Source organism: Pseudopodoces humilis, chromosome 21, assembly GCF_049639895.1.
Source record: "Pseudopodoces humilis isolate 2021_Gansu_Grassland_sample_001 chromosome 21, ASM4963989v1, whole genome shotgun sequence".
In the NCBI taxonomy this organism is placed as follows: Eukaryota; Metazoa; Chordata; class Aves; order Passeriformes; family Paridae; genus Pseudopodoces; species Pseudopodoces humilis.
In genome coordinates this window covers 3635001-3660882 of record NC_142220.1, presented here as the reverse complement: position 1 = coordinate 3660882, position 25882 = coordinate 3635001, and the positions used below count along the sequence as shown (strand labels likewise).

General features: G+C 40.0%; 1 protein-coding gene across 6 annotated transcripts in view; it reads right to left on the bottom strand.

The window, feature by feature from the left end:
- Positions 1-24231, bottom strand: part of ERN1 (endoplasmic reticulum to nucleus signaling 1) — a 32424-nt gene extending 8193 nt beyond the window's left edge. The window contains exons 1-11 of one of the 6 annotated variants that reach the window (XM_088065442.1): positions 24100-24217; positions 18287-18390; positions 15069-15180; positions 6493-6526; positions 5521-5593; positions 4786-4858; positions 3558-3680; positions 2862-2963; positions 2181-2442; positions 1501-1579; positions 626-788 (exon numbers count right to left, since the gene is read on the bottom strand). In XM_088065442.1, the coding sequence (XP_087921568.1) occupies positions 626-788; positions 1501-1579; positions 2181-2442; positions 2862-2963; positions 3558-3680; positions 4786-4858; positions 5521-5593; positions 6493-6526; positions 15069-15180; positions 18287-18379 (1114 nt within the window). In that variant the 5' untranslated portion in view covers positions 18380-18390; positions 24100-24217. Of the gene's footprint in view, positions 1-625; positions 789-1500; positions 1580-2180; positions 2443-2861; positions 2983-3557; positions 3681-4785; positions 4859-5520; positions 5594-6492; positions 6527-7958; positions 8129-15068; positions 15181-18286; positions 18391-21233; positions 21288-24099 lie in introns of those variants that run through there. The other 5 variants (XM_014255903.2, XM_014255901.2, XM_005526678.3 and 2 more) reach the window with 5 other exon arrangements.
- Between the last annotated feature and the right edge of the window lie 1651 nt (positions 24232-25882).

Here is a 25882-nt window from a genome sequence, read left to right as displayed (position 1 = left end):
GAGAAAGATGGCACTTTAAAAAGCTGAAAGTTGCACACTCTCCCTGCCCCAGAGCTCCTGTCACTCAATTATTACCAGTCATCACTTAAAACTGAACCTCAGACAGTTCCTCATTTTTGAAGCAAAATTGTAAATGCACTGAAAATTCCAAAATTCAGGAACTTGGGACACACAGGACAGGCTGACAATTTATAAACATTATCTTCAGCCTCTCTGTTTTAATCCATTTATAGAATGGACAAAATACAACTATTTGACCCATATGATGAGAATTAAGGTAATAACACACACAATAAGAAAATCCAAATGGACCCAAATACAATATTTACAGAAAATAATAAATTACTATACCCTCTCTGAGGGAGAGGACAAATAAGCAATAAAAAACTTTCCACATATGGAGCACTTCACCTCATCACAGAATAAGGCAGGAGCCTTGGGGAAAACAGAAGGCAGGCATACGCCTATAACATTATATAAAATTACATTATTACATATTATATAATTAAAATTATATTATTACATTATATAAAATAATGTAACACATTATTTTATATGCAAATGAGGATGAATTAGACACTGTTACTAGAATTCAGTAATTATGGCCAGGCAGGGCCTCCCACACCTATCAGCAGCCAGTCATTCCAGTAGTTAAGCTTGTGCTTTTCCTTCAGCCTGCCTGAAAACTTCACATCGGTGCTGGGTGTGATCACACACTCGCCGTTGTCTTCAATGGTGACTCCCTCTGTTTTTGGACCCTCCAGCAATGGAATGGCACTGCCACGGGGCTGCAGAGAGATCAGTGTTACAACTACTGTTACTCTGACCTTAGAATATTTAAGTAGGCAACCAAATTAAAAAGCTGGAGGTCAAAATGGGTGGGCAAGCAAAGATTACTGGCAGCAAAGTCACTGTGAGTAAACACAGCCATTATGCCCTTAGCAGCTGCTTCCACAACCTTGGACATTGGACTTTTTCAGGGACATGTTGCCTGGGAGATGAGATTACTCCTATTTTTTTTTGTTTTCCCCCAAAGTTAAGCAGAATCTGTATTTCCTACCTGGCAGCCACAATGAGCAAAACAGAACTATGATGCCGTTTCCTATCTGTGAGGAATTACTTTGTTGGACAAACCAGCAATTTTAACGTGAACCACAAAGCACCAACAATAGCAGTAACCTCAAGTCCGCTCCTGCTGAGCCTGCCTGGCACAGTTCCTGGGGTGCTGCAGTTACTGCTTTGCAGCAATGGAAATGATTCCATAAGTATAGTCATGTATTCTGTGGTTGTTAATTGCTCCAGGAAATACTTCATTTGCTATGCATTTCTTGATAGAAATCTCAAAACCCTCAAATTTCTGTAGATGTAGTCTTCAGTGTTTTATTTTCTATTTTAATTTAATATAATTTTATGCATGATTTCATTTCAGCCTTTCTTCCAAGCCCAGGGACTGCACTAATTCCATAAAGGCACTTTCCCACCTGCCAGCTCCCCACTTACCACGACAGTGACTCCCTCGTGCACCATGGAGGGCGATGCGTACAAACTCGTGGAGTATTTCCCTACGTACAGGGTTGGGCTGCAGAAACACAGTCACTGTTAGCAGCAGGCAAATGGATGTGTTACCATCTCAGCTAAAACCTGGGCAGCACAACCCTGCAGAACCAACGCAGGGGCTTCTCAAATCATCAGTATTTGTATCTTGAAAAACTTTGATCTGTAAAATTATTTGAAGTACTTCTGTACTATGAAGCCTTTTTTTTAATTATGAAAGCATTGTCAGTTCATTATTCCGAGCACTGTCACTCATTTGACATAACTCATGTCCTGTTTCTGCATTTTTCAATAAGTGGCATTTGCCAAAATGCTGTGCATCATTTTTATAGTGTGAAAGGCTTCATAATAGGAAAAGCAATGTAATTCCACATTGTGAGAAGCTATTCAGCACAGAACATCTGATAAAACTTAGGAATATACACTTCCTCAGTTTATAAGTTTTTTTGTTTTGTCTCTGACTTTACACACTAAAAGATCAAATATTGTATAAAAGAACACCTGGAGAACTAGAAATGCTTTTATGCATTCTTTTCGCCATGCTGCAACTTCTAGCAACCCTTGTTCTGTTTAATGACAAAGCTGTCAAATGGACAGCAGTGAGAACAGCAGAATCTCAGGCTCACGTTAGTTTGCTCTTGGTCTCTGTTTCCTTTGGGAAGGGATATTTCCACTTGGTGATGTGTCCAACCTCCCCAGACATGAAGGTCAGGTAGCGCAGGGTCTCGATGCCCACGTTGGTGTGCAGGACTTTCCTCAGCCCCTCTCGCTGCCAGATGTAAAAGGCCACCACAGGGGACGCGTAATTCTGGATCCACAGCACATCCCCGGACTCGCTGTCCACGGTCACCACCAGCCCGTCCCCGTTGGACACAAAATGGGACATTTCTGCAATGCACAAACATGTGGAGGTCACCAGGATTCTGTAGCTTTAATCAAGCACAGAACAATTCTGCCTGCAGTCACCACCACACCTTTCACTGCACAGCAGCTGAGCAGCAAAGCCTCGGCCACAACTGGGCTGACACAAGTCCAGCTGCCATTCAAGAGCGTTGCAATCAGGTTGTGGGCTACAGTTCAGATCTGCTGCCTCTCCTGCCATGTCTTACTTATTTTAATGAATCACCCCTTCAAGAGCTGCACTCTCCTGGATTCAAGTTACCTGAAACTACCTAGCAGGCTTTAGATATTGCAGTATGTGATGGATAAAAATGGACAGAAGTATAGACACCACACAAAAAAATGAGAATATTTTTGCCTATATACAAAACTCCACTACAGGAGGGAGACAGCAATTAAATTCTTACTGTATTTTATGTCTTCATCAGGCAGAGTAGCTGCATAATCAAAATAGGTTGCATTCCATCGCAGCTCCTTCTTTTTGGTGTCATACATTGTGATCGTGTACTCTGTTAAAAAACATACAGTCTGTGAAGCAAAAAAACCTATGAGAGAATAGAATCAATCTCAAATCTGAGACATTCCTCAAACACCACACAGCACTCACTGCTGTCAGCATTTCATTTTCCCAACACTGTACCACTTCAAAAACACATTGATAGAGAGGTTAAAGAACAAGTCTGTAACACTTATTCCTGTTTCTAGTCAGCATGTCCATGGTATTGGTCCAACTTTGCCAGTTATTTATCACACTGCACTTGTGATGTCAGTGGATGTGCTCTACTTCCATCTTCTTTAAACAGTTTTTAAAAGCTACAGAACAAACAGTTCACAGCTGGTACTGGACTACACCATTAATTACAATACAAATGCCACTTAGTCGACAAAAAGAATAATGGACCTACTGCCAAAGTTTAAAAACCAATATCTTTCTGCTGCTACAGTTAATAATTTTATTGTGTACAGTCTAAAATCATAATTCACAGAAGTTCTGGCAAGAATTCAACTTGAAAACCTGAACTAACCACAGGGTCATTTGTTATGAGCCTAAACTTTAAAAACCAGAATTTTCTTTTAAACTACAGGAAAAAAAAGCATATGACCTGTTCTCCCAAGATACAGGAGGGATGTTGATGGGCAAAGACTTTCGGCAAAAGAGGAAGTCAAGGTCTGCTGTTTCTCTCCAGTCATGAGGTCAACCACGTACCAAATATCCTGCTTTTTACCTGAAATCATAATTTCAGCCACATTACCATTCAATTGGAAAAACCGCACTTTTGTTCATCTTTTCAGTCTTCTTTTGTCTTTAGTAGACTCATGGACTTGGCACAAATAAAGCATTTTTAATAAAACAGTTTTTACAGTCAGGCTTAGTTTCGTTTAGCACTACAGGCCAATCCCAAATACTGACCACAAACCCCAAGCCCAAATGCAATATTTAGAACAGTAAGTACTATTTGCTGAATGATTTTTTCACACAAACTCAAACAGCTCTGAGTGCAGTGGATCCCAGGAGCTCTCAGATGAGGAGACTAAAATGCTCATGGTGAAAGACAGAAGGAGGGGAAAAAAAAGTGAGGGCCTACACCTTTCAAATTTCTTAAGGATTGTAATCCAAACATCCCACTCAAGACTATGTGAGCCATGGCCTTAAGAATTTCTTTGAAGTTAATACATGTATGTCATGTTTAGAAACTTCAAATAAACATTTTTTTTCTCATTTACTGGCAAGACATGAAGCAGAGAAGGAGCATTGGCCCTTCAGGAGATTTAAAATCCCCAATACTAAGCTCACTCTGACTTTCACATATTTTACTGTCATGATAAGTAATAACTATCCTTTCTTCCCCTTTTCTCCTCCCAAATCCATCTACAATTAGAATGAGTCAGGACAGTGAGCAATAAATTTATTATTTGTACTATAAATGAACTGACTGTACCTCAGACAATGGAGGATGTCTAACTGTGGTGCAATGGGATTTCTAATTTTATCCTAATTATCAGGCAGTCAATGACGTTTATAATCATATGAAGATTTAAAGTAGAACTCATATTTTGTTGACAGACTGTATCTCAAGAAAGCAAAATCTCCATACAGGCATTTCACTGCTTAGAAAAGGTACATTCTCCTTCAGGAAAAGCAATTGGTTTTTAATCATCACACAATAACTGTATTCTAAATTAATCAGCTTTTCTGTCATCAGAAAGATTTATGAAAAACCATAATTAATACCCAAAATAAGGTCTATTTCCTTCATTCTGTTTGGGAGTCTCTACATTTTGTAGTTGCTGAACGTCTCACAATCTAAAGGAGATAAAATCTGTGCTCACCCATGTACAGGATCCCATCAGAACTGCGACAGGGAGACGCCTGCACCAGCTCTGGGATAGTAAATGGAAGTTTCTAGGGGCAAAACAAACAAACAAACAATAATTTTATTGGTTATTTCTATTATTATAATACCTGAGAATTCAGCCAGAGTAAATACTAAAATATTTAACAATACTAAGGGAAATCATAGCAGCTGAGGAAAAAATTCTTGTAAGGAAGCCAAACATTTTATCTGAGTATCACCACAAAGTTTAACAATGAAAGTCCAGCATTAGGCAGTAGTAGTGGCCTATGAGGATTGGTGAGTAATCTGAAAGGTTCAGCATTTTTTTTTGCTTATTAAATCCTATAAAGACATTCTAAAGGGGTTAGCACAGAGCATGCATTAATCCTGCTTCTGGCAGGTGGTTTAAGAAATGTAAGTATTTGGGAAGAGTGACACATCTGATTGGTCCTTGGAAGGGTACACCTTTCCCATCAAATCACACAGAGATTATTCAGAATTTGGATAACAAAACATAAATTTTATTTTTAATTACCATTATTTTAGCAAGTTTCAGAAAAGTCGTACATGGGGACAAGACGTGGTGTTGATATATTCAAGTAGAAATCACTTCCTGACAATCATAAGGTGGCAACATTCTGCTCTAACAAAATGTAAATATGTTTTCCTTCTGCAAAGGCATAAGGTTGACTGGGGCACTTTTTAGGAGAGAATTAAAAAATATACTTACAGTCAAGCCTTCATTGTTCTTGCCACCAAGTGTGTACAAACTGCCATCATTTGGGTCTGGAAGAAATGCTGGCCTAGGATTTAAGCAGCAATTATAAATGATAAAAATCTACTGTGCTTCTCAGACTGCAGGAAAGAAACTGTGGTCAGCACTGGCCTTACAGAGAAGTTCATCTGACATTAAATTTTTTGAAGTTTCATTTATTAACTGTGAAAATTAAAATATATAAGGAAGTTTTAGAACTGATAAAAACCACTAATGCATATGAATACACAAATATCCAAACGTGGCAGGCAATGACTCAAGTGAAATTGTTTAAACTAAACCAACAAGCTCTTAAAATGACACAGATTTAGAACAAACCCAAACAAATAAACAAAATGGGAGAGCATAAGGAAGGCAAAAAATAATGAAAGAGTTGCCAGAATTAAGGAAATTTGAGTAAAGCCAAACAACACAAAGACCCTCAAACAAACTCAAACCCTGATGTCTATGATTCTATGATGAAAAAAAAAAAAAAGAAAGGATGGCAGCACTGACTTCAAAGTCCCAAATTTTATAGCTAAATGTGAGGTTGCTGCAGGGGCCAATCTGAAATTACAGCTCAAATATGTCATTTGCAGATTCTGGTTGTGAGTTGGAGTTTTCTGTGTTTCACTGGTTTTAGTCTCTGTTTGAGGGGGTAAGTACAGAACCCAGAATCAGCCCTGGCTCTGTCATTTCACACCTGTCACTTGTGGCACAGTTCACAGCCTTGATGTCCAAACCCAGTGAGGGCTCCAGAGAACAGGCTGCAGACAGGATGTTTCTTCTTAGTTATTATATGTAGCTAATTCTATCCTTTTATTTGTTCCCCAAACTAACTTAAATTGTCTTCTTGTCTAGAACACAGATGGGTTTGGTTCAAATTAAATCAAATTTGAAGATGTCAATGTAAATTGACCAAGCTGTAAATGATATAAACAGACTTACTCTTCCACATGGATCGGCACCTGGAGGACAGGATCTGCACACACAGAAAAATAAAAAGTCAAAATACTAGCAATTCAATCCCTTGAACTCACCAGATACAGGATTAAGTCAGGCCTGCAACATCTTACTCCTTTTAGAAAGGCTGAGGCACAGTTTGAAAGTAAACTCTCAGCAGCCTCCTCTTGGTCCTGGAACTTGGTTCATAAAATGGGAAACTACAAAGTACTTGAGAAAGACTTCTGAAGTCCTTTGCTCAGTTTTACCAACACTACCTCAAAATTACTGAGAGCTTACAAAATCCTGAATCACAGGGTTTTCACTCCTGATGCCAACACCATAGAAGTATCCTGATTTATAAGACATACTCTACAATTTCCAAGACAAACATGTGTTTATTAATGGGTATACTGGCAGAAAATATCTCAGAAGCCAAGAGGGTGCAATCCTTAAGTATCTCCACTTCCACAGGGAAAATCAAACTCTACTGGAATGAGTCTGAGTAAGAGGATGAAACATGACCAAGAAAACACTGTTTTTCACCTCTTCTGTCTCCATGTGAACAAAATGATGCAACAGGAAGGAAATAAGAACAAAAACACTGATTCTCTGACAGCTTTTGACTGGCAAGCTGGCACAGATTCTGGGCAGCCTGAGTGTACTGGGATATCTGCAGAGCTAAGCAAGACAAGAACAGGAAATTCAAGATTCAGTACCCAGGGCTTACAGAATCTGTGCCACTCTGCAGGGCATGGCACAGCAACACACCAGCTGCTGGGTTTGATGGCAATGGCCTGCAAGGATGACCTGGTTTTACATGGATTAAAAAAACATAACCCCCTACCCAAGCAGATCTCTGTGCTGGCTGCAACACAGCTGAAAGCAGCAGTCATCCAAAGAAACACATTTAATGCCAGAGACAAAAAGAAAGCAGGATATGAGGGATAACAGTACAGTTATCTTTATTTCATGGATTTCTTCTTACAACAGTAAACATTCAGAGGAGCTTTGTTCAAAACATAAGTACATGTCATTTCTTTTTCTCTTTAAGCCAAAAAAATGCTCCAGGATACACTCCCAAAGGTGTCAAAATAAACTCCATTTAATTCACTGAGAACCCAAACACACATCAAAGGCCCTAAGAATAATTTACATTCAAACAAAGGAGCTTAATGACTCATCTTCTGTATCTGTCTCTACAGACCAGGCTGCTTAGTCAGACCTTTTATTGCATTAACTACATCAAGCAATTCATTTCTATCCCCTGTGCAAAGAAACTGGTTTCAGGATATGTTGGGAAGGGGACACTCCACCTCGTTCATTATATGTTGATTATTTCAGTGTTTGTTTCAATTATTCCACAAGCTTTCATATATCAAATACATAATATCAATAAATTCAATATCAATAAATTAAATATCAATAAATACATAAATTCATAATATCAAATACAACATGTGGTGACTTACATCATGAGTTCTCCATCTCTAGGGAAACTCAAGAAAAAAACATTTGCTGCCCATCATATAAAGTGGATTGACTTGAGCTGAGCTGCTGGGTTGAAACACTAAAAGCAAACTGAGACCAAGTTTATGGACTCAGGGTATCCTAAGTCAGGGTGAAATGACCTAAAAGAAGAGAGACATTAAAGACCAAAGGCAAGAGGTTTTGTAATCACAAATGCTTCATGGGAAGGGAACGCTCAGTTTTGTGAAAGAAACAGCATCATGAATCAGAACAAGTGACACCTGGCTCAGAACAAGCAACACCTGGCTCAGTTAAGTAAGATTTAATGCAAATGCTACAAGCATTGCTAAAGGCAAAAGCCAAATAAACTCTCTAAGTCTCTTGATGAACAGATTACATGGAGAGGGTCTCACTTGGTAAGAAAATAAACTCTCACCTGTGGTGACAGTGACTATTGTGAGGCAACAGCAGCTTCACCACCAGCACTGGAGCAACTCTGTTCCTAAAAATCCCCTCCAATGATCACTAGGAGTAGCAAAGCTGCACAACTTGTTTTTGAAGTGACAACTGTCTGCATATTTATTGTTTAAGTACAACAATGCAGATTTTCTATAAAATCACTTTCTAGTCAACCTGGGCAAAACGTAAGACTAACTGAAACAAATAGTTTATTGTCAGAATAATCTTTGGAAACTTTTAATTTTAATGAAAGGACTGTTTCTTCTCTAAATCAAATAGTGGTGGGAAGTTACATGAAATTACAGTGTAAAACTACTACAATCTGACTCAAATCTCCAACTTTGCTAAATGCACTGTTACTGACAGGACACATCAGCAGGACAACACAGAGAGGGATTGCCTCAAACACCTCAGTATTTCAGGGGTTTTATCAAACAACGCTCAGGAAAACATGAACAATTACAGGAAATTTCAGAGATAGGTTATGTCTTCTAACAACTGATCCTGGTTTGTCCATGACATTTGCAGGAGAATCTGGTTAGTAATGCTTCCCTAGAGCTCCCTCTCTGTCCTGAAAATACAGTGGAGAGTAGAAATACAGCAAAGCATTTTTGGGCTAATAGTTTGTTTCTATTTAATTTTCTAAGAGTGGACAATCTATTTTTGTCAACCAAAATAAACTGCTCCCCTCTGCTAGAGTTATCTTAAGGATCTGAGAATTTTTGCAGGTTTTATTGACCACACAGTACCACAACAGTGAAAGAACACACACACATATATCTATGTGCAATAATTACTTGCATTGAGCTTTCATCCCCCAGCTTGTATTTCTGAAAGCTGCTGGGAAATGTCACTTAAAGCAGTTTCCAATGTCATCAATAAATGTCTCTTACATTTTAATAAGCAATGCCAGAAGTCTCATGAATGTCTCATGAATGTTTTTCAGTGTTTTTCTGAAGCACTCCTGCCTATCAGATGACATTAATGAGTCTTATGGCAAATCCCAAACTGTTCAGTGTGTACAGAAGCATCATTGTTATGAAAGTCCTTGGACTTCTCTTTAGTACTATGTCTTCAACATCATGTACTTCCTCAGAAGTGAAAAAAATCCTGCTTTAACTTGGTTTCTTAGTAACTGAAATTCGATTTATGAGCAAAGATAAAAAAGTGGTAGATGGAACAGATTAAGAAGTTATGACAAAGCAGCAGGAATTTTTTTAGTACTTAGTGGCACATGAACCAAAACACTATTCTGATGGCTTCCTGCATGCTGAAGTGTTGTGTATGAATTGCTAGAAAGCATTTATGGATTTCTGATTCATTTCCATGCATAAGGCTCTTCACAAGGATGGAGGAGTTCATTTTCTAAAGTGAAAGGAATTCTCCTGTCACTACTAGCACCATCCACCTGGAAAGACAGGCTGTGGAAAGCCATTTCTCTACATTTTTAGTTACTGAGGTGACATAAATTTTCTTAACACTTCATGATCTTGAACCCAGGTTGTGGCTCTGCAGAGATCCTTTGAAGACAAACAGTAAAGTCTTCACATTCACTTTCGTGTGGTTTGGGACCGGTTCCAACCTCTACTTCAAAGTTTGCTTTGAAATAAGAACATGCTCTGATATAAAAAGAGAATCTTAAGTTTAATTGATTGTTGCCTGAACAACAGAATGCTTGAACACAGACCAGTAAAAGAGTGAGCCCTCTTCTGATTGAAATAATCTTTTGCTCTACAAGGGGTCAAACAGAAATAGTTATTGCAAAAATCAGAGCCCTGAGGCCTTCTCTCCTCTCCAGCTGCTTCCCACTCAAGTGTTGACATGCTGGGACTGAACCACATCAACCCACTTTCAAAATTCCCTGGACTGCAGTTCCCTGCAATTGGGTAAGTCCCTCTAACAGGCCTGATCCGTTCCGATACCAACGGCAGTGGTGACAACCACTGAACAAAGCAACAACTATTCTATACTGGAATGAAAGCTGGACAGAAAATGTGATAAAACTGAAAAATACATCTCAGTCTCCCTCAAGTTTTCCTTCCATGTAGCAGGGAAAAGCCAAATTCTTGCAAGGTCCTACAGAGAGCTTTGTCCACCTTGTAAGACTAGAAAGACCACATGTCAGAACAACTCCGGAGCATGGTGGGGATGAGTTAGGAAGCAGGACACCATCCTGGAAGTATCTCCAGTGCTGGAGAGAAGATTGAGTTTTCTAAAGACATTTCCATGGGTTTCCATTTTTTTTTTTTTTTCCTGCAGCCTCCACTAAGATAGATTATGTTACTGATTCCTCCATTAAAAACCTACAGTTCAGCACACACCTTCAGCTTTCTGAACTGATAACAGCCTCTGTTAGCAAAAAATTTGTAAAATAACTTTGTTAAGAAAAAAATATTTAAAAGGAGATTGATCCTACGTTATAAAGATTTATTCTAGAACTCCAAGAGTTTATTCACAAGTACAGCAGTTATTAGAAACCAGTTAACATAATGTAACATAATACCACTAATTTGGTAAATTATTTGGGGCTATTACATTTCCCAAAATGAATGTTTTGACCGGGCAGCAGGCAGATGTCCCAATCCAATTTTGGTTGCATCATGGCCAGAATATATTTGTAAGTGTGCAGAAGTATATGATATGTTTCAGATAGTTCTGACCCACACTTTGCATACATACTTGAAAAAAAAGCCTTATGAAATGGTACCCATACTCTAAATAGAATGCATTTTACTTTTCTCCATATTTCACAAATACACTGTAAGAAGAATTTGCCCTTTGACCAAACTCTTGAGTATTTTTAATGTACAAGATAAAGTTGCATGTTGTCATCACTGTAATGTGCCCTTAGAGCCAATACTGAAAAGGAGAAGTGGGAGACTGAAGCAGTGAGTAAGTCACTGCCCCACTGGAATGAGCTGGAAAAAACGGTTTCCTGCCCTGGGGCCATACCACAGGATTTGGGTTAACGGGCCAATTTAAACCCATGTCATCCTCATCTGCTGCTGCAGGGACAGCAAATAAGGCTAGAGACACAAACTGTGCTCTGGAATTTGCTGAATTAAATTTGTAGTACTGTAGTACTGTTCTACAACTGTTTTATTTTGACAATCCTTATTAATTTACATCTATGCACAAAGATATTATTTCTTGCATGCGAAAAACCACTATTACTAAAGCATGACCTCCAGACCTCAGATTTGCCCTTTAAAATCTGTATATTGGATCCCATAAATAGACACAATCTTTATACCTTTGTCTTATCATAAGAGCCCTCTAAAGTCTACAGGTTATGAGTGAGGTGTTGGAAATCGAAACCTCTTAAATTGATTGTGGGCCATCATTTTTCGACTGCTATTGAACTGAAGATCATAGGAAAATTTCTACTGGCTCTAAATGAGGATCCAAATCTGCATATATTAAATGTTATTCTGGCAAAATACTTTGAATCAGTTCTTAAGGGAAAGTTTTTAAGGAGCTGGTGAATGGAAAAAAAAAAAGACATCCCTTTGAACAGTACAACAGGACAGAGAGAACAGAGGAACAAAAGCCTGCCCAAGAGTACAGCTTGAAACACTGCAGCCTTAGCATCTCAAATTCAATATTGTGTTCAATAAACAGAGCTCTTGAATTAACAGTGACATACAACATGAGTTTTACAAAGATGTGAGGGAACAGCACAGTCTTAAAATCACACTCTTAAAGCTCACAGAAATCAGAACTGTCAGAAATAAAGCCTGACAGCAAGGAGGAAAGCATTCTCCAGATTCTGCCTTGCCAATAGGTTCTTATGACCACCTCTTTCTCTGCCCACTTGCGTGTAAACACGAATCTAAAGTGCTGCACCTCTGGACCTTTCAGAGACATCTGTAGGAAATGACAGAAGTTGTTTAATTTCCATCAATTTTGGGGAAGAGGTTTCATCCTAAGGAACCTTACTGAGGATGCTGACTAAATACCTTGCTAGTGGCAAGTGCAGAAAACATGGGAGCCTTTGGGAGCCTGTCCCACTGTCACTCAGGGCTGACAGCTCTTTGTATTGATCAGGGAGGGCACCAAGAGCCTCATTCAGCCGATGATGTGAAATGTGAGCCACAGCCTTTCCAACGGGTGCCTTCAACACCAGCTGTTTGTGTGAGGTCACAGCACAAAGGTGCCTCTCAGAAATTACAGGGGAGGAGAAATATGGGTTTTTCTCTAAACTTTCCAACCATTTGCCAGCTTTCCAAGGCCCAGAAAATTAGCAGCATCAGCTCACTGAAAAATCCTGAGAGCTGCTAGAGAGCAGGACCCATCAAAACCAATAGGAAATTAAGATTTTAAGCATCCTCAACAAGTTAAGTCCACAGTCTCATCACATGTAACTGCAAGGACACAGCTTATTTCTGACAGTGGAAAGTCCTATTCCCAACTGACCTACTTTTTGCCTGCTTTATAGGCAGCACAAGTATTCTGACTGCCTTTCTTGCCAGCACTCCATGAAAGCAGGAAACCCAAACATGTTATTGTGGTCATAATCATTGGCTCATTTACTCTACATACCTAAGATAAGCTTCAGTGCTAAATTAAAACAAGCCACATATGGCAAGATATTCATGTTTGTTTAAACACTGCCTGATAATGAACACGGCCTTGGTTTTTTTTCCCCTAATGAAAAAAAAATGTACCTGAATTGCCCTTTGTTAAATACCTTGCTGCTCAAGTGCAGTAATAAAATGTTCCCTTCCTGGTGAGTTCCACTGCAGTGCTTCAGGTGACCTCCACAACTTCTCAAAGCATCTGAGATGAACACACGGTTCATCTGCTGTAATCAGGGTAAAATGGCACCTGTAAGAGCACCGCTTGCAGTCAGGCAGCTTCCCACCAGGTAATCTCTGTAACAGCACCAGCATGTTGCTGACAGACAGAGTGTACCCAGCCACTGTGTTTACACACTAATATTAATAATGAATTCTGCACTATTAGGTCTCTCTAGGGATTCAGCACAGAAAGCTGGGTGGGCTTTCATTTGTTTCCAGCACTGTCTGGTCTGTTGGGCCTCCTACCCACAGGGTAACCACCAGCAAATACAGATTTGCAAAAATAAATCAACTCCCTCCCATTACAAATTAATTCACCAAATTATATGTACAGGCCCTTGTTCCATGTCCACTTAACTCAGTTAACTCAGGAGGCATCTTGGAACACTGATACCTACCACTAATTTTTCTTTCTTTGACCCTTGTGTGTTGCCCTATTGCATAGAAATAAACTAAGGAGCAGTAAGTGCTTTGTAAAAATCGAGTGAGAACAACTCATGTACATAAGATGCAGAAGTTAGCAGCAGAGAGAAAACAAGAAGTCCCATAAAACTAGATTATCCAGTCTGGCAGTTCTACAGAACCAACAAGAGTTTTGCAACAAATTTTTTTTTAAACAAGGGAAGTTCATTGAGCAACACACTGATCAAGATCCTTTTCATTACCAAAGTGTGTTCATTTCATCTTCAAAAAAACCTCTTGTCACTTACTAAGTGTGGCTGCAAAGCAATGCCAGTTGTGATACCCTTGTAGACGAGGACTAGGCAGGGTATGTTTGTGTCAGTGGAATAACAGAGACCAATGAGTTTTTCTTAGCCTACAGCAGCACTAAATGAGGAAGCTGACAACTTGCTTTTAGGCAGGGCTGTTCAGGAAAAGGAGAGGTCTAAATTTAAACAGGAGATGGGAGAAAACCAAGATCCTTCATGAAAATACTTGGCTTAGCCCTTTCTACTCTAAGAAGATCTACAAAAGCCTTCTTTGCCCATTTAAAAAGTTAACTTTTTGTCTGATAGATCTGCTTTCAAATACTAATGGCTTCACAAAGAAGAACAACTGGTTGGTAATGCAGACACCAGATATGCACAATCCATATCCCACCACTTCAGCTCACCTACTAAACTGACAGAGGACGGAATGATGCAGTCACTGACTCCTTCCATTTGACCCTTTAATTTATTTCTAGAAGTAAAGGTGCTACTATCATCTCTGCCATACAATCAGAGTCCCACTAAACAAAATTTGCACCAAATACTAATTTTTTCATCAAGACAGAGCTAGCTCTGCTCAGTAATTAAAATTACAAAACTACTTCCAGTCACTGAACAATGTTAAATTCCTTTACACAAGTGCAGTTCTTTTATTTAAAAAACTGTGCTGTTCCTAAACATCTGTTACAGAAAAATCCTCAAGGTTTGCACGATATGCACTGCACCACTGAATGTAGGGTATTCCAGAGACAGAATCCTGCAATCCCTTTGCCATCAGTTCCACAAGCTGACACATCTATTCTGTTCTATGTTTGCTTATATTGCACTCATTCCCATAAAACATGATACTTACCAATTATACTACTACAGCTTAAACATCCAGGGGAAAAAAAAACCAACCAAACAAACAGTAAACAAAACTGCCACAAACCTAAAAATAACTCACATAAACCTGGAAAATAGCTAAGAGTGAAATTATGAAGATGAACATGACTCTAGAAACACTGTAGCTTAATTCTGGAACAAGAGTAAAATTGAAAGAGAAAATAAAGTATTTACCAGATCCTACAACAGTTGGAATGGCCAATTAATTTGATTGTTATTTCTGCTATTGAGTAGAGGGCATCACACATCTCCTGCTCACCTTCTTTTAAAGTCCACTTGATTGCTCCTGTCCTCTTGCTGACAGCATGCAAACTTCCATCCAGGGTTGAAACAAACAACAGTGTTTCTGGCACAGTTACTGAACTGGTGTTCTGGAAAAGAAAAACCCATATGATTAATATGATTATTTACTACAGAGTTTACTCGTAACTGTCTGACAGTACATCTCTTCTTTTAAATGTACAGACTGAACAATTTTCTTGCCCCTTTGAATTCAGTGATTTTTGGTTTGGTTTAGTTTGCTGTTAACACTGTGGATCTTGCTGTGCTAAATTCCTCTAGAAACAGACTGGGAAAAGCTTTAACTCTGCCTCTATTTTCAATTTGATATTAAAGTCTTCTTGCACAAAAGTTAGGAGAAACCAGAGACAGGGCTGACCTAGGAGAGGACTGACAAAAAGACCATTCAGTAAATTATGAAGAGTAAGGAAGTTCAGAGTAGTTCAGAGAACCCACATGTCAATGTCAAACCCATTCTCATCCCAGGTACACAGAATATACTCTGCCAGGTTCAGTCCTCTAGAAATGAAGAGACATCAGCTGGGTGGAGCCTGGATAAATATAACTGAACAATGACCAATACTCTACTTTGGCTGAGACAGATGGAGCTGCAAGCATTGTCAGCTGCTTCTGAGCAAGGGCAAAATATTTAGGATAGATGCATCTTAAAGGCTGGAGAAGATCCATACTGTTAATTGTGTTAACTCTTAATTCTGTTTTTTTTTACCTCATGTCTCCCAGTATTGTCTTTCTGCAGTACAGAGTAAATAACACTGTTTAGGGAATATGACCCATAAGTATGAGCACATCCACAGACACCTCTAGGAAAGCAGCTGGCTGCAGGGTTCAAACCTCCTTCATGTCTCATTCCAATTCATTCTGCCCCTGGGGAGCAGTTTGGTACCACTGTTCTTCCTCCAGCCCAAGCAGCTTTTGAACCTGGCCATTGCAGAACAAGGAATTTTATTAAAAGGGCATCACACAAACACGGAGGACTCAGAACTACACAGTTATTGTGGGAACTGAGGTTCAGTCCAAGGTGTTCCATCACACAAAGCAGAAAAAGCATGTTAATTTAATGTCTGCTCTTCCTGCCTAAAGATGATCCCACACATCCCAAGACTGACCCATTTCCATTTCCAAGGGCTCAAGTTTTCGCTCAAGTAACTTTTTATTTGCAGGCTGTATCTGCATTGCTCATCTGCGTGACACCTGCCACATTTCATAGTTTCACAGCTAAATATAGTTCTTAACCTACCACAGAATGAAAATGTATTCATTTTACATAATTAATTATGTCTTCAATTACTTATGGTAGAAGCCAATTACTGGTCATGTTAGAATTACTGCAAAGCAAAATACTTAATTGCCAAATTAAAATACAAGGAATAACTTTCTTTGAACAACTATATTTTAGTGGAATCCAACTAAAGCATTATACTTTCAGGCAAAGCACAGAGGTAAAAGGATAATGTAACACAGTAGTAACTAGCCAACACTCAGGTTGCACCTATAAATATTGTACATGCTTCTTTCCAACCATAATCAGCTGGAGCAGACAATTGTAAAACACAGTGCAGAAAAAATGAAAGTGCAAGTCAACAGTACACAAACCATAGATCAGAAATAATTGCTGGAAGGCCATGAAAAAAATGGGAGCAGTATCTTAACACATAAATATAATATTCATTACCTGATTGTTAAATTATGCAGGCTGCACAGCCATCTGCACTTAAATAAAATATTTACATCTGGGGTTAAACTTTGCAGTGCTTGTTCAAACAGGGATAGTGTATAATAGTTCCTCTCACGCTGCCCTATGAAACTGCAGCTCAAGATGTTACTGATCAGCACTGAGCTCACAGTTTAGTTTCAAGCCTAACAACCTGATTGGGTATAAGAGCAAACAGGGGCTCTGTTGTAAAGTTATGAGAACTCAGTCATTTGTATTATTACTTTTGTTAAACTATTGTAGCCACTGTATCAAAATAATTAATGAAAATTTTGTCCTTTAGGTCTTTTGTACACAAATTCCACAAACACCTTAGGATGGTGTAGTTGATTTATCTTCATTAGTCCAGTCCTTAAATCAGCATTTAACAAGCCAGATTCCCTGCAACCAGAAGGGGAAGACACAACCCACCCTCCACTATTACAACCCTGCAGGGCTGAAAACCATCTGATTGTGAGGCTCAGTTTAGTGAACACAGTGAAACTGCACCTAGAGTGAAACAGAGTAAGTTGAGCAAGAAAATACAACTGTTAAAGACAGGAAATTAAAACTATTCAAGTTCCTTTAAATTGCAGGTGGGAATTTGACACCCAGAATGTAATGACTAGTGTTGAAGGTTAGTTGCAAATAAATACAACATACAGCAAATCCAACACATCTTCTGTGCATACAGACTTAAGATTGTTTTTCTATCTCTTATTCTCTGTACAAGCCTTATCTTTTATCTTCTTATCTTACAGAATCAGTATATTCTTCATAAACCATGTTCTCTTCCTGTCTTTGATTAAGAAATAAATGCATGTAACATTTTCACTAAAACTTTGCCTATAAAAAAATAACCATCATGAGTATGGTCAGGTATCATATATCAGGAATACACAGTGTATAGAACAGTTAACACTTGAACGTCTATTTGTTGTGGCACCAAGAATACAGAAATTGAGGAATTAAATGTGAGCTCTGAAACTCTGATCAAAACATCAGTAACCAGTGTTGTCTTCCAGATTATTGGCATTTCAGCAGGTTCCTAGGACTTGGGACCAAACAGAAAGTACAAACATGCAAAGGATTCCTCTGCACACTGCACTCAGAGTAGGAAAACATTTCTGTATTTCCCTCCAGTCACAAGCTCAACAACAGAGAAAGAAAACCATAGCTGAAGAAACGTTCATGCAAGTTTCAGTGGGAAACCAAATGAACACCTGACTGTTGCCTAGACAGTTCTAGATAGTTCTCAGATATGACCAAGATCATGAAATCACAACAGCTTTTTCTAATCTTTTCAGTGAAGGATCCTTGGTGCGGGAGGGGAAAAGCACCAGTTCCAGCTACCATCCCATGGTGCCCGACTTGGTCAAGAGGAAGATGTGAACTTCCCTGGGATAGGAAGGACTCATGGCATTCACAGGCACCACGGGAACAGTGCCCTGAAAGAGCCACTAGGTCTCTCTAGCCGGGGAACCCACCTGCCCTGCTCCCTGTCCAAGGAGTTTCACTGGGACTGAAACCAGCACGGAGGCACTGGGATTCCTCTGACAAGGAGATCCTGCCACATGCATGCATCGTTTTCCTGTAAAAAACACAGATTTTCTGATGTTTTCCCTCACCTCCCCCCAAAGTCTATGTTTAAATTTCACTGCTTCTGAAAGGCCTTCTTATATTCAACCATCAAAAGCACATTGATGTGGTCACTGCAACCCTGTGTGTTGAAGATAACATCTCCTTTGGGAAAGACAGAATATAGGGCAGATTTCATTAGTTCTTCCCTTCCTTCTAAATTTGTGTTTGAGCACAGATGAAATACATAAAATGCCATTATTAAAAATCTTCCATTCACTCCTAGTTTTCAGAGCACATGATATCATGCAGTTGACATTACCCAGCTCAATAGGACACTGACCCTGGTGAAGCATTTGACCTAAATTTAAAAAATCCCCAATGACTCTGTAGATTTTGCTATGCAGTATTACTCATTTATTTTGTTCAATATCTATGGTAGTCACTTGTAGAGGGCTACGAGTTAGTATAATAGTATGGAAACAAGGTTTTATTCTTTCAAATTGTATCAAGCAATAGATATAAAATGGAACAGATTATTTAAATAATTATTTGTGTTTCACCGAGACTGAGAAATTAAAAATACTTTATCTTGATTTTATTCATTACTTTTATCAGTTGCTAGAGACTGAAGTATCTAAGTTGCAAATATTGAATAGATTTTATTTTGGACACAAAGCTTTGTAATTAATTGATTCATGGATTAATTAAGGCCTGGGATTACCACTGCAATGAAAAAGTACAAAAATAATATTAAAAATACCCAAATGTTTTCATTTTTCTGTGAAGCATGTAAGAGCTTTCTCCACCACAAAAAGACATTGTAATCTCAGTCCTGAGACAGACTGTATAACAACTGGTAACGCAGATCCTGTCCTCCCTCCCTGCAAGGGTGAGGTCCCAACTGTTGTGATGCCATGCAAATTCTTAAGACACTTTTCATATTGCAATTTTATTTCTAGGAAGATACAACTGACTCCAAGAAAAATATGTCAGAACATGAGGCAACTAAGCAAAAAGAACTTAATTTAGTTAATAAAGAAAATGAGACACAAGGAAAACCTGGTTTGGTTCTTCTTTCATTTCATCTGAAACTGCAACATCTGTTTTAACAGATACCCTCTTTGGAATTCAGAAAGAGCTTCTACTGCCTTGACAGTCTGTACTCATAACAATCCTCCACATCAACAGCAATATAAGGTTAACAATTTACAGTATTTTGAAATTACTTGGGGACTGCTTTAGAATTAATTCTAATAATTTAATTCAAAAGACAAATTTTCAAGCTCTTATATCAAATTTGACATAAGTTTTAAAGCTGACTGCTAATAATCCATAACAGCTTAAAATTTGTGACTAAACCAAAACCAACATTTTTAAGCTTGAATAGAAATATGCTAACTAATAGAAAAATAAATTAACTTTATGTATACAAGTTAAATATCCCATAAGAACCTTCCCCTCAGTCTAGATCTACCATATCTTTAGATAAAATGTTATATAAATCCAAGTAACAAAATTACTCAAAACAATTCTGAAGGACCTGGCAGTCAAGCAAAGGTCAGTGAAAGCTGTAAAACAAGTTTTGGTGTGTGTATGTGGTGCAGTTCAGTGTCAAAGACAGTAGCATCTCCTTTCACCCCAACAGCTCAAATATTTCTAAGGGTTAGGCAAGCAACGCCTTTGTTTGTTTTATTGTGTTAGAAGAAAACAGATCCCCATAGCAGTCCATTAATTCATCTGCTTATAAACACCATTCTTGAAATGAAGGTCACCATATAGGCACAAATCCCACTGAAGTCAGTGAAAAAAGCAGATCGAAAACCAGATCACTGAGTTCCTTGAGGTTACAGCTCTGCAAATACGTTTTGCTGTGGGGGTGATACCACAAGAGGTTCTTCAAGTATGAATAAAGAACAGGAAAACACTTCCCAGTGACCCTGGATGGCGATGGTGTGTGCTGATTTCAAGAACTGTTATTGATTTCATAGAAATCATTGTGTGCTCATGAGTAAACAAACCAGTGCCGTGTCTTAGCAGGGGAATAATTTTCTCTTTTCTGAGTCTCAAGTATGAATACATATGCACCAAACTTAATGTGTTTGGCTGATGGATGATAAAGGATGGTTTGCTAACTATAATGGCCCTCTAATTTCTTTGATAATGCCTGGCTTGCCCAACCAAAATGTTGACAACATACAAATTATCACTCAAGAAAAAAAAACCCTGATATTCCTCACTCAGTACTTAGCCTCATCTACTTCAGGCCATACATTTGCATTTTACTCAAAAACCATTAAAAACTAACTTCAGCATTGACAGCACCAGACACTATCCTCACGATAACAAAAGGCCTATATCATCATATTTATGCTACTGGAACCACAGCTGGTAAACCAATAAGGATGCAAAACAAAATATTTTTAGACATTAGCACACACTGCAAGCACTTGGCAAATTCATTACAGAAAGCCTATGAATCATTACCCTGGTTTTGACAGCTATCTCATTACACTGCCAGGCTACAGGCTAAAACTCCCTGTGCATGATAAAACCAGGCCATGAAGAAAGTCTTTGTAAAAATCAGTAAACTACTGGGGGGGTGTTTTCCAGTAGAACTAATAATGACATTAAGATATGAGAGTTGACAAAAAATATGTTTTATCTTTTCTAGAAAGTGAAATCAAATCTTCAGATTTTTTAATCTTAAAGTGAATTCTAACATGTCTTTGTTAGCCATTTCTCATCACGCTCTAACCCAGTTCAGTGAGTTCTCATTCACACACCCATTCATCCTGCAATGGAAAACTGAACAGTACAGGAAGTCAGCTCCACTTGTTCTCTTCCTGGACTCACCTTGGAGTGGTCTCTCCACCAGGAACTTCCAGTTGCGCTTTCACATTTGATTCTCTGTGTAAAACCCAAGTGTATTTCAATAGCCACAAGATCACCAACAACCCAACAACCCAAATGACAGCAGAGTTATAAACACATGAATTTATACTCCAGGACAGAGTTGTCCATGATAATTTAGGTGTGCAAGACAAATTTACATTTCCCTCCCCTACCAAAAAACACTCTAAACCAAACTATACTATTTTTTTTGAGCAACCAAGAAGATCCACAACTCTAATAAAACACGTGTTAATAAACTCAGTGCTTGAACATGTCCTCTGTAAACCTTCTGCTGTCTCACATGGGTTTTCACACCTATCAGTTCCCTGGCCAAACACTGAGATAAGGAACACACCAGAAGAAACAGCACCTGGCTGAGGCCTGGGTTTTTCCATGTCAGGTGCTGCCTATACAGTGTAACCCAGCACTGAAACTCGTCCCACCGGCTGCAGGAGGGGACAGACCCATGTTCTAAATGCCACTTTAATCCCAGGGAGGTTGGTATTTTTCAGTTGCACTGACTCCACATTAAAAGAGAAACAAACACAGTTTGAAACATCCCAGGGCTCATAAAGCCAAGGGATTTTTCACTCTAAAGAGAGCTGTACATCATTACTGTGTAATAATGATAGCAACTGTAATTTACTGACAGCTCTACTGCATTTCTCATTACTCTATCTGAGATTTCACCCTTTTTAATATGCACCCATGCACTGGAGGGCAGTTCCAAGAGGTGCAAACTGTGTCACCCAAATAGCAAGAAACAGCATTTTCCTGTCTGTAAAGAACAGTCAGGAAAAGAAGACCTTGTATGAACTTATACAAACTAAAAAAACAATATTAGAGGTGGGATATTAGGTAACAAAGAGTACATTTATCAGCCAAAGAAGTTATGGAACAGCAGATCACCACCACTACTCTTAGAAGAAATCTACAGAAAAAACAATCTGCAAAACCTTTAGGCAACCTAGTGTTTTCACATTACCTCAACACCAAAATTGTATGCCAGTCTTTCTCATGGGAGTTTATTATTCAAATCATAAAACATGAATAGTTTAAAATAAGCCTCCACAGTTAAATGGGTTATTCACAGGTAAGATGACTGGTAGTAAGCTCACAGAAATGAAAACTAGTTCTGAAAAGTGACTGAAGTACAGAACAGATTTCAACTTGGAAGTCATGGTGAGGATTCTACAGCTGGCAGAGCAAAAAGACCACAGTAAGAGCCAAGAAAACAAACAAATTAAGAACTCAGACACTGATCTCAGGTGAGATGGTAGGGCAGGGAAGAGGGAAGAATGAAATCTAGAGAAAAAATGGGCTGAATTTTGCCAGGGCATGAGTTTGGTTTCTTGTGACTATGCAAGTAAAATTATACAAAATTTAGTAATAATCTGTTGATGTAAAAATATTTTAGGTATTTCAAAATATTTCTTAATCAGGACTGCTTCTAAAACTCAGTGAGTTTCAAATCAGCATTTTCCTTGCAAAATCTGAAACCCAAACCTGTGAGGACCATGAAAAGACGTCAATCCAGCCTTACAGTCCAGTCTAAGACAAACACATTAGCAGTCTACAATAAAGATTGTAAAGTAATTTTTGTTGACAATCTGCATTTAATTTTTTCCAGTTTCCTAATGAAGTAACAAGAGTTGGTATGTTACCAGCTTAACTACTAATGTGTTTACTTTACTTCTAAAGAAGGGGAGTGGAGCAAATATTATATCCCAGGTGAAAAACAAAGCCTTCAGCTTTGCTTAACCTGAACTAGAACCCCATATATTACAGCAGCTTTTTCAGGTAACAATGAACAATCCATCAAAGAACATAACCTAAAGCTTTCTTGTGCTACACTTGACTATAATGGAAACAGCGAATGCCAGATGGCCTTTTCATTGTCTCCTGATCTGGAGAACCTGCTAACAAGGGCACCTTTCAGAAGTGAATTTCTGAAGTTAGCTATCCATCTCAGTACACGCACAGCAGACAGCATCCACTGTAAAGTACACTGTTTAAAATTATTACCTCTGTAAAAATAATCTGCGCAGGATTCCATCTGCTTTGTACCAGTTTCCCCATTCCATGTGATTTTATTGCTCCACCTATTGCAATACCTTATAGCCAACCTGGTTATTTTTTAAGAGGTTTTGTAGGGCCGTGACTCGTGCACTGTGTCTTTCACCTTTGAATTTAAAACTGTGGGTTTGGATACCAACTAACCACATGTACATTAATGCACGTTGCTGCATTTGCTCTGGAAACAGAATGACCAAAATGCCAAGACAGTAAAGGGGGTATGCAGCCAGTCACGTGTATTTGGTTATCAATACATATACAATGTGTGGGTTTTTTTCCAGAAAAAAAACAAACCCCCTCACTCATTAAGGGACAGAGCAGACCTTCTAGCATGTCTCATTGGTTCCTGACCCATCTACATAGTTTCAGTTTACAAAAGTTTCTTTGTGCTACTGTTTCAAAAGTTTCTCTGTGCTACTTTTTACAACTGCATCGTGGGAAATTAACTGTAGTTTTATATTGCTAGGATTATGATATACACGTCCAGGTTACATGCCAGGTGGGGCACAGCTGCAGGTACACGGCTGTTGGGCTGGGTCAGGCTGTGGGGCTGCAGCCCCTCGCCTGCATACTCAGGGGCACAGGGCATTAGCGACAGCGGACAAGGAGGTGTGTTGGCTCTGCGGGCACCCAGCCTTACGCCAGCAAACCTTGGCTTACCCCGGCGGGAGTCCCCGCAGCTCCCCTCCCGCGGCCTTCCCCGTGCCCCGACTGCCCCTGCCCTTCCCCGGCCCAGCGGGCCCGGGCTTACCGCGAGTCTCGGCGGGAGCAGCAGCAGCAGCGCGGCCAGGCTGAGGAGGAGGCGGCGGAGCGGCTCCATGGCTGCACCGCGGGGCCGCACCCCCCGCACGGCGCTGCCTCCGGAGCGGCGCGTCCGGCGCTCCCCGCGGCGGGCGGGGCGGGCTCAGGCACCGCCCGGCCGGGACACGCACGTCACCCGCGGGCGGACGGGCCGCTCCGGGGACTGCGCTCAGGGACCGCCGGGGCAGCCGCTGGGTGGGGGCCCGGGAGCTGCCAGAGATGCTCCGCGGCTTCGCGCTGCTGCCGGAGCCTCCCCGTTCGCGTGAGCCCCGACCGACCCGCCGCCCGCTCCGGGGCTCGGCTGGCAGCCCCATGGGGAACCGCGGGGTGCCGTGGCAGCTGACTACTGCTGTTTTGTTTTTATTTTAAAAATACCTAAATTCAGGCAGCACCAGTCAGTCGCTTCCCTCCCCCGGCACCACCCTGCCCGGAATAATTGGGTGGGCAGGCGTTGGAAGGGGCTGCCCAAGGGAGGTGGTGGAGTCACCATACCTGGAGGTGTTTGAGGCATCTGGATCTGGCACTGAGTGATATTTAATGGTTTTGAGGCTACAGTGGCAGTGCTGGGTGGATGGTTGGACTTGATGATCTTAAAGGTCTCTTCCAAACTTGATGACTCTGTGATTCTTGTTTTCCTACTGATCTTGTACTTTCAGAACAGATCATGCCAAATGTATTTGGCATAACTCTTGCCTTTGACAAACTCGCTGTTAACCCTGTGCCTTGCAAGTCCTTAAATAAACGCAAAAAAAGCCCCAACACGCCCCTTTGAACCAAAAAAACAGGTCCAGGCTTCTCTGAACAGATAAAAATAAACACAAAATGTATTGAGCCAAATGGAAGAGGCTTTAAACAGAAGAGAGTAAATTTAGAGTGCCTGGCAAAGGCCCAGTGTTCAGCCACCTCTTTATATAACAAAGCCACTTTGTCCTTGTACATATTGTTTGCTTTTTAACAGTGATATCACTAATGGAGCTGCAGGGCACATGGAGTTCTGGGCATGCCATATGCACACACCAGCTCCCACAGTGAGTGTGCCTTTGATGGTGCCAGATGTAATAATCACCCAGAATCACAGGACATCCTGACCTGGAAGAGGCCGAGGATCATCGAGCTCAGCCTGCACAGGACACCCCAACAATCCCACCCAGTGCCTCTAAATCTGAATACATAAAAATATGCTGGAGCTACAAACCAAACTGTGATTCCAGTTCTCTTATGTGTTCCTTTATGGTGGCCTTGACTTTTAAGAATTTGTGCCATGTGAGAATAAGCAAACACCTAAACACAGTGTGTGCTGTGGCAGCAGCACTCTGCTACATAACAGGAGGAATTTATCCGTTGCTGTATAAACACTGTGGTGTGCCAGATCCAAACTGGAATTATTTCACAAGAGTGTCTTCCACGAGATTAAAAAAAAAATAAAACTGTTGTGAGGTAGGAGGAGAGGCGAGTGTTGGTGAGCACCCTCAGCTCCCAGCTGCTCCCCTCAGGAACCACCTCGGCACCTGCTTTATCAGGGCAGATCTGACCGGGGCCCACGCTTTTTTATTTTTAATACTGAGCCCTGTTTTTTCACAGCAGGAAAGCACTAGAGCAAACTAGAAAGAGTACTACTGTTCCTGAAAAGTAGAAAAGCTGCCTCACACAGCTGGGGGGGCGACAAGGAGCAACCAAGCTCCCTCAGACCCTCAGCTTGACCTCCCTGCAGCGCCCCGCCCACCGCCCTCACG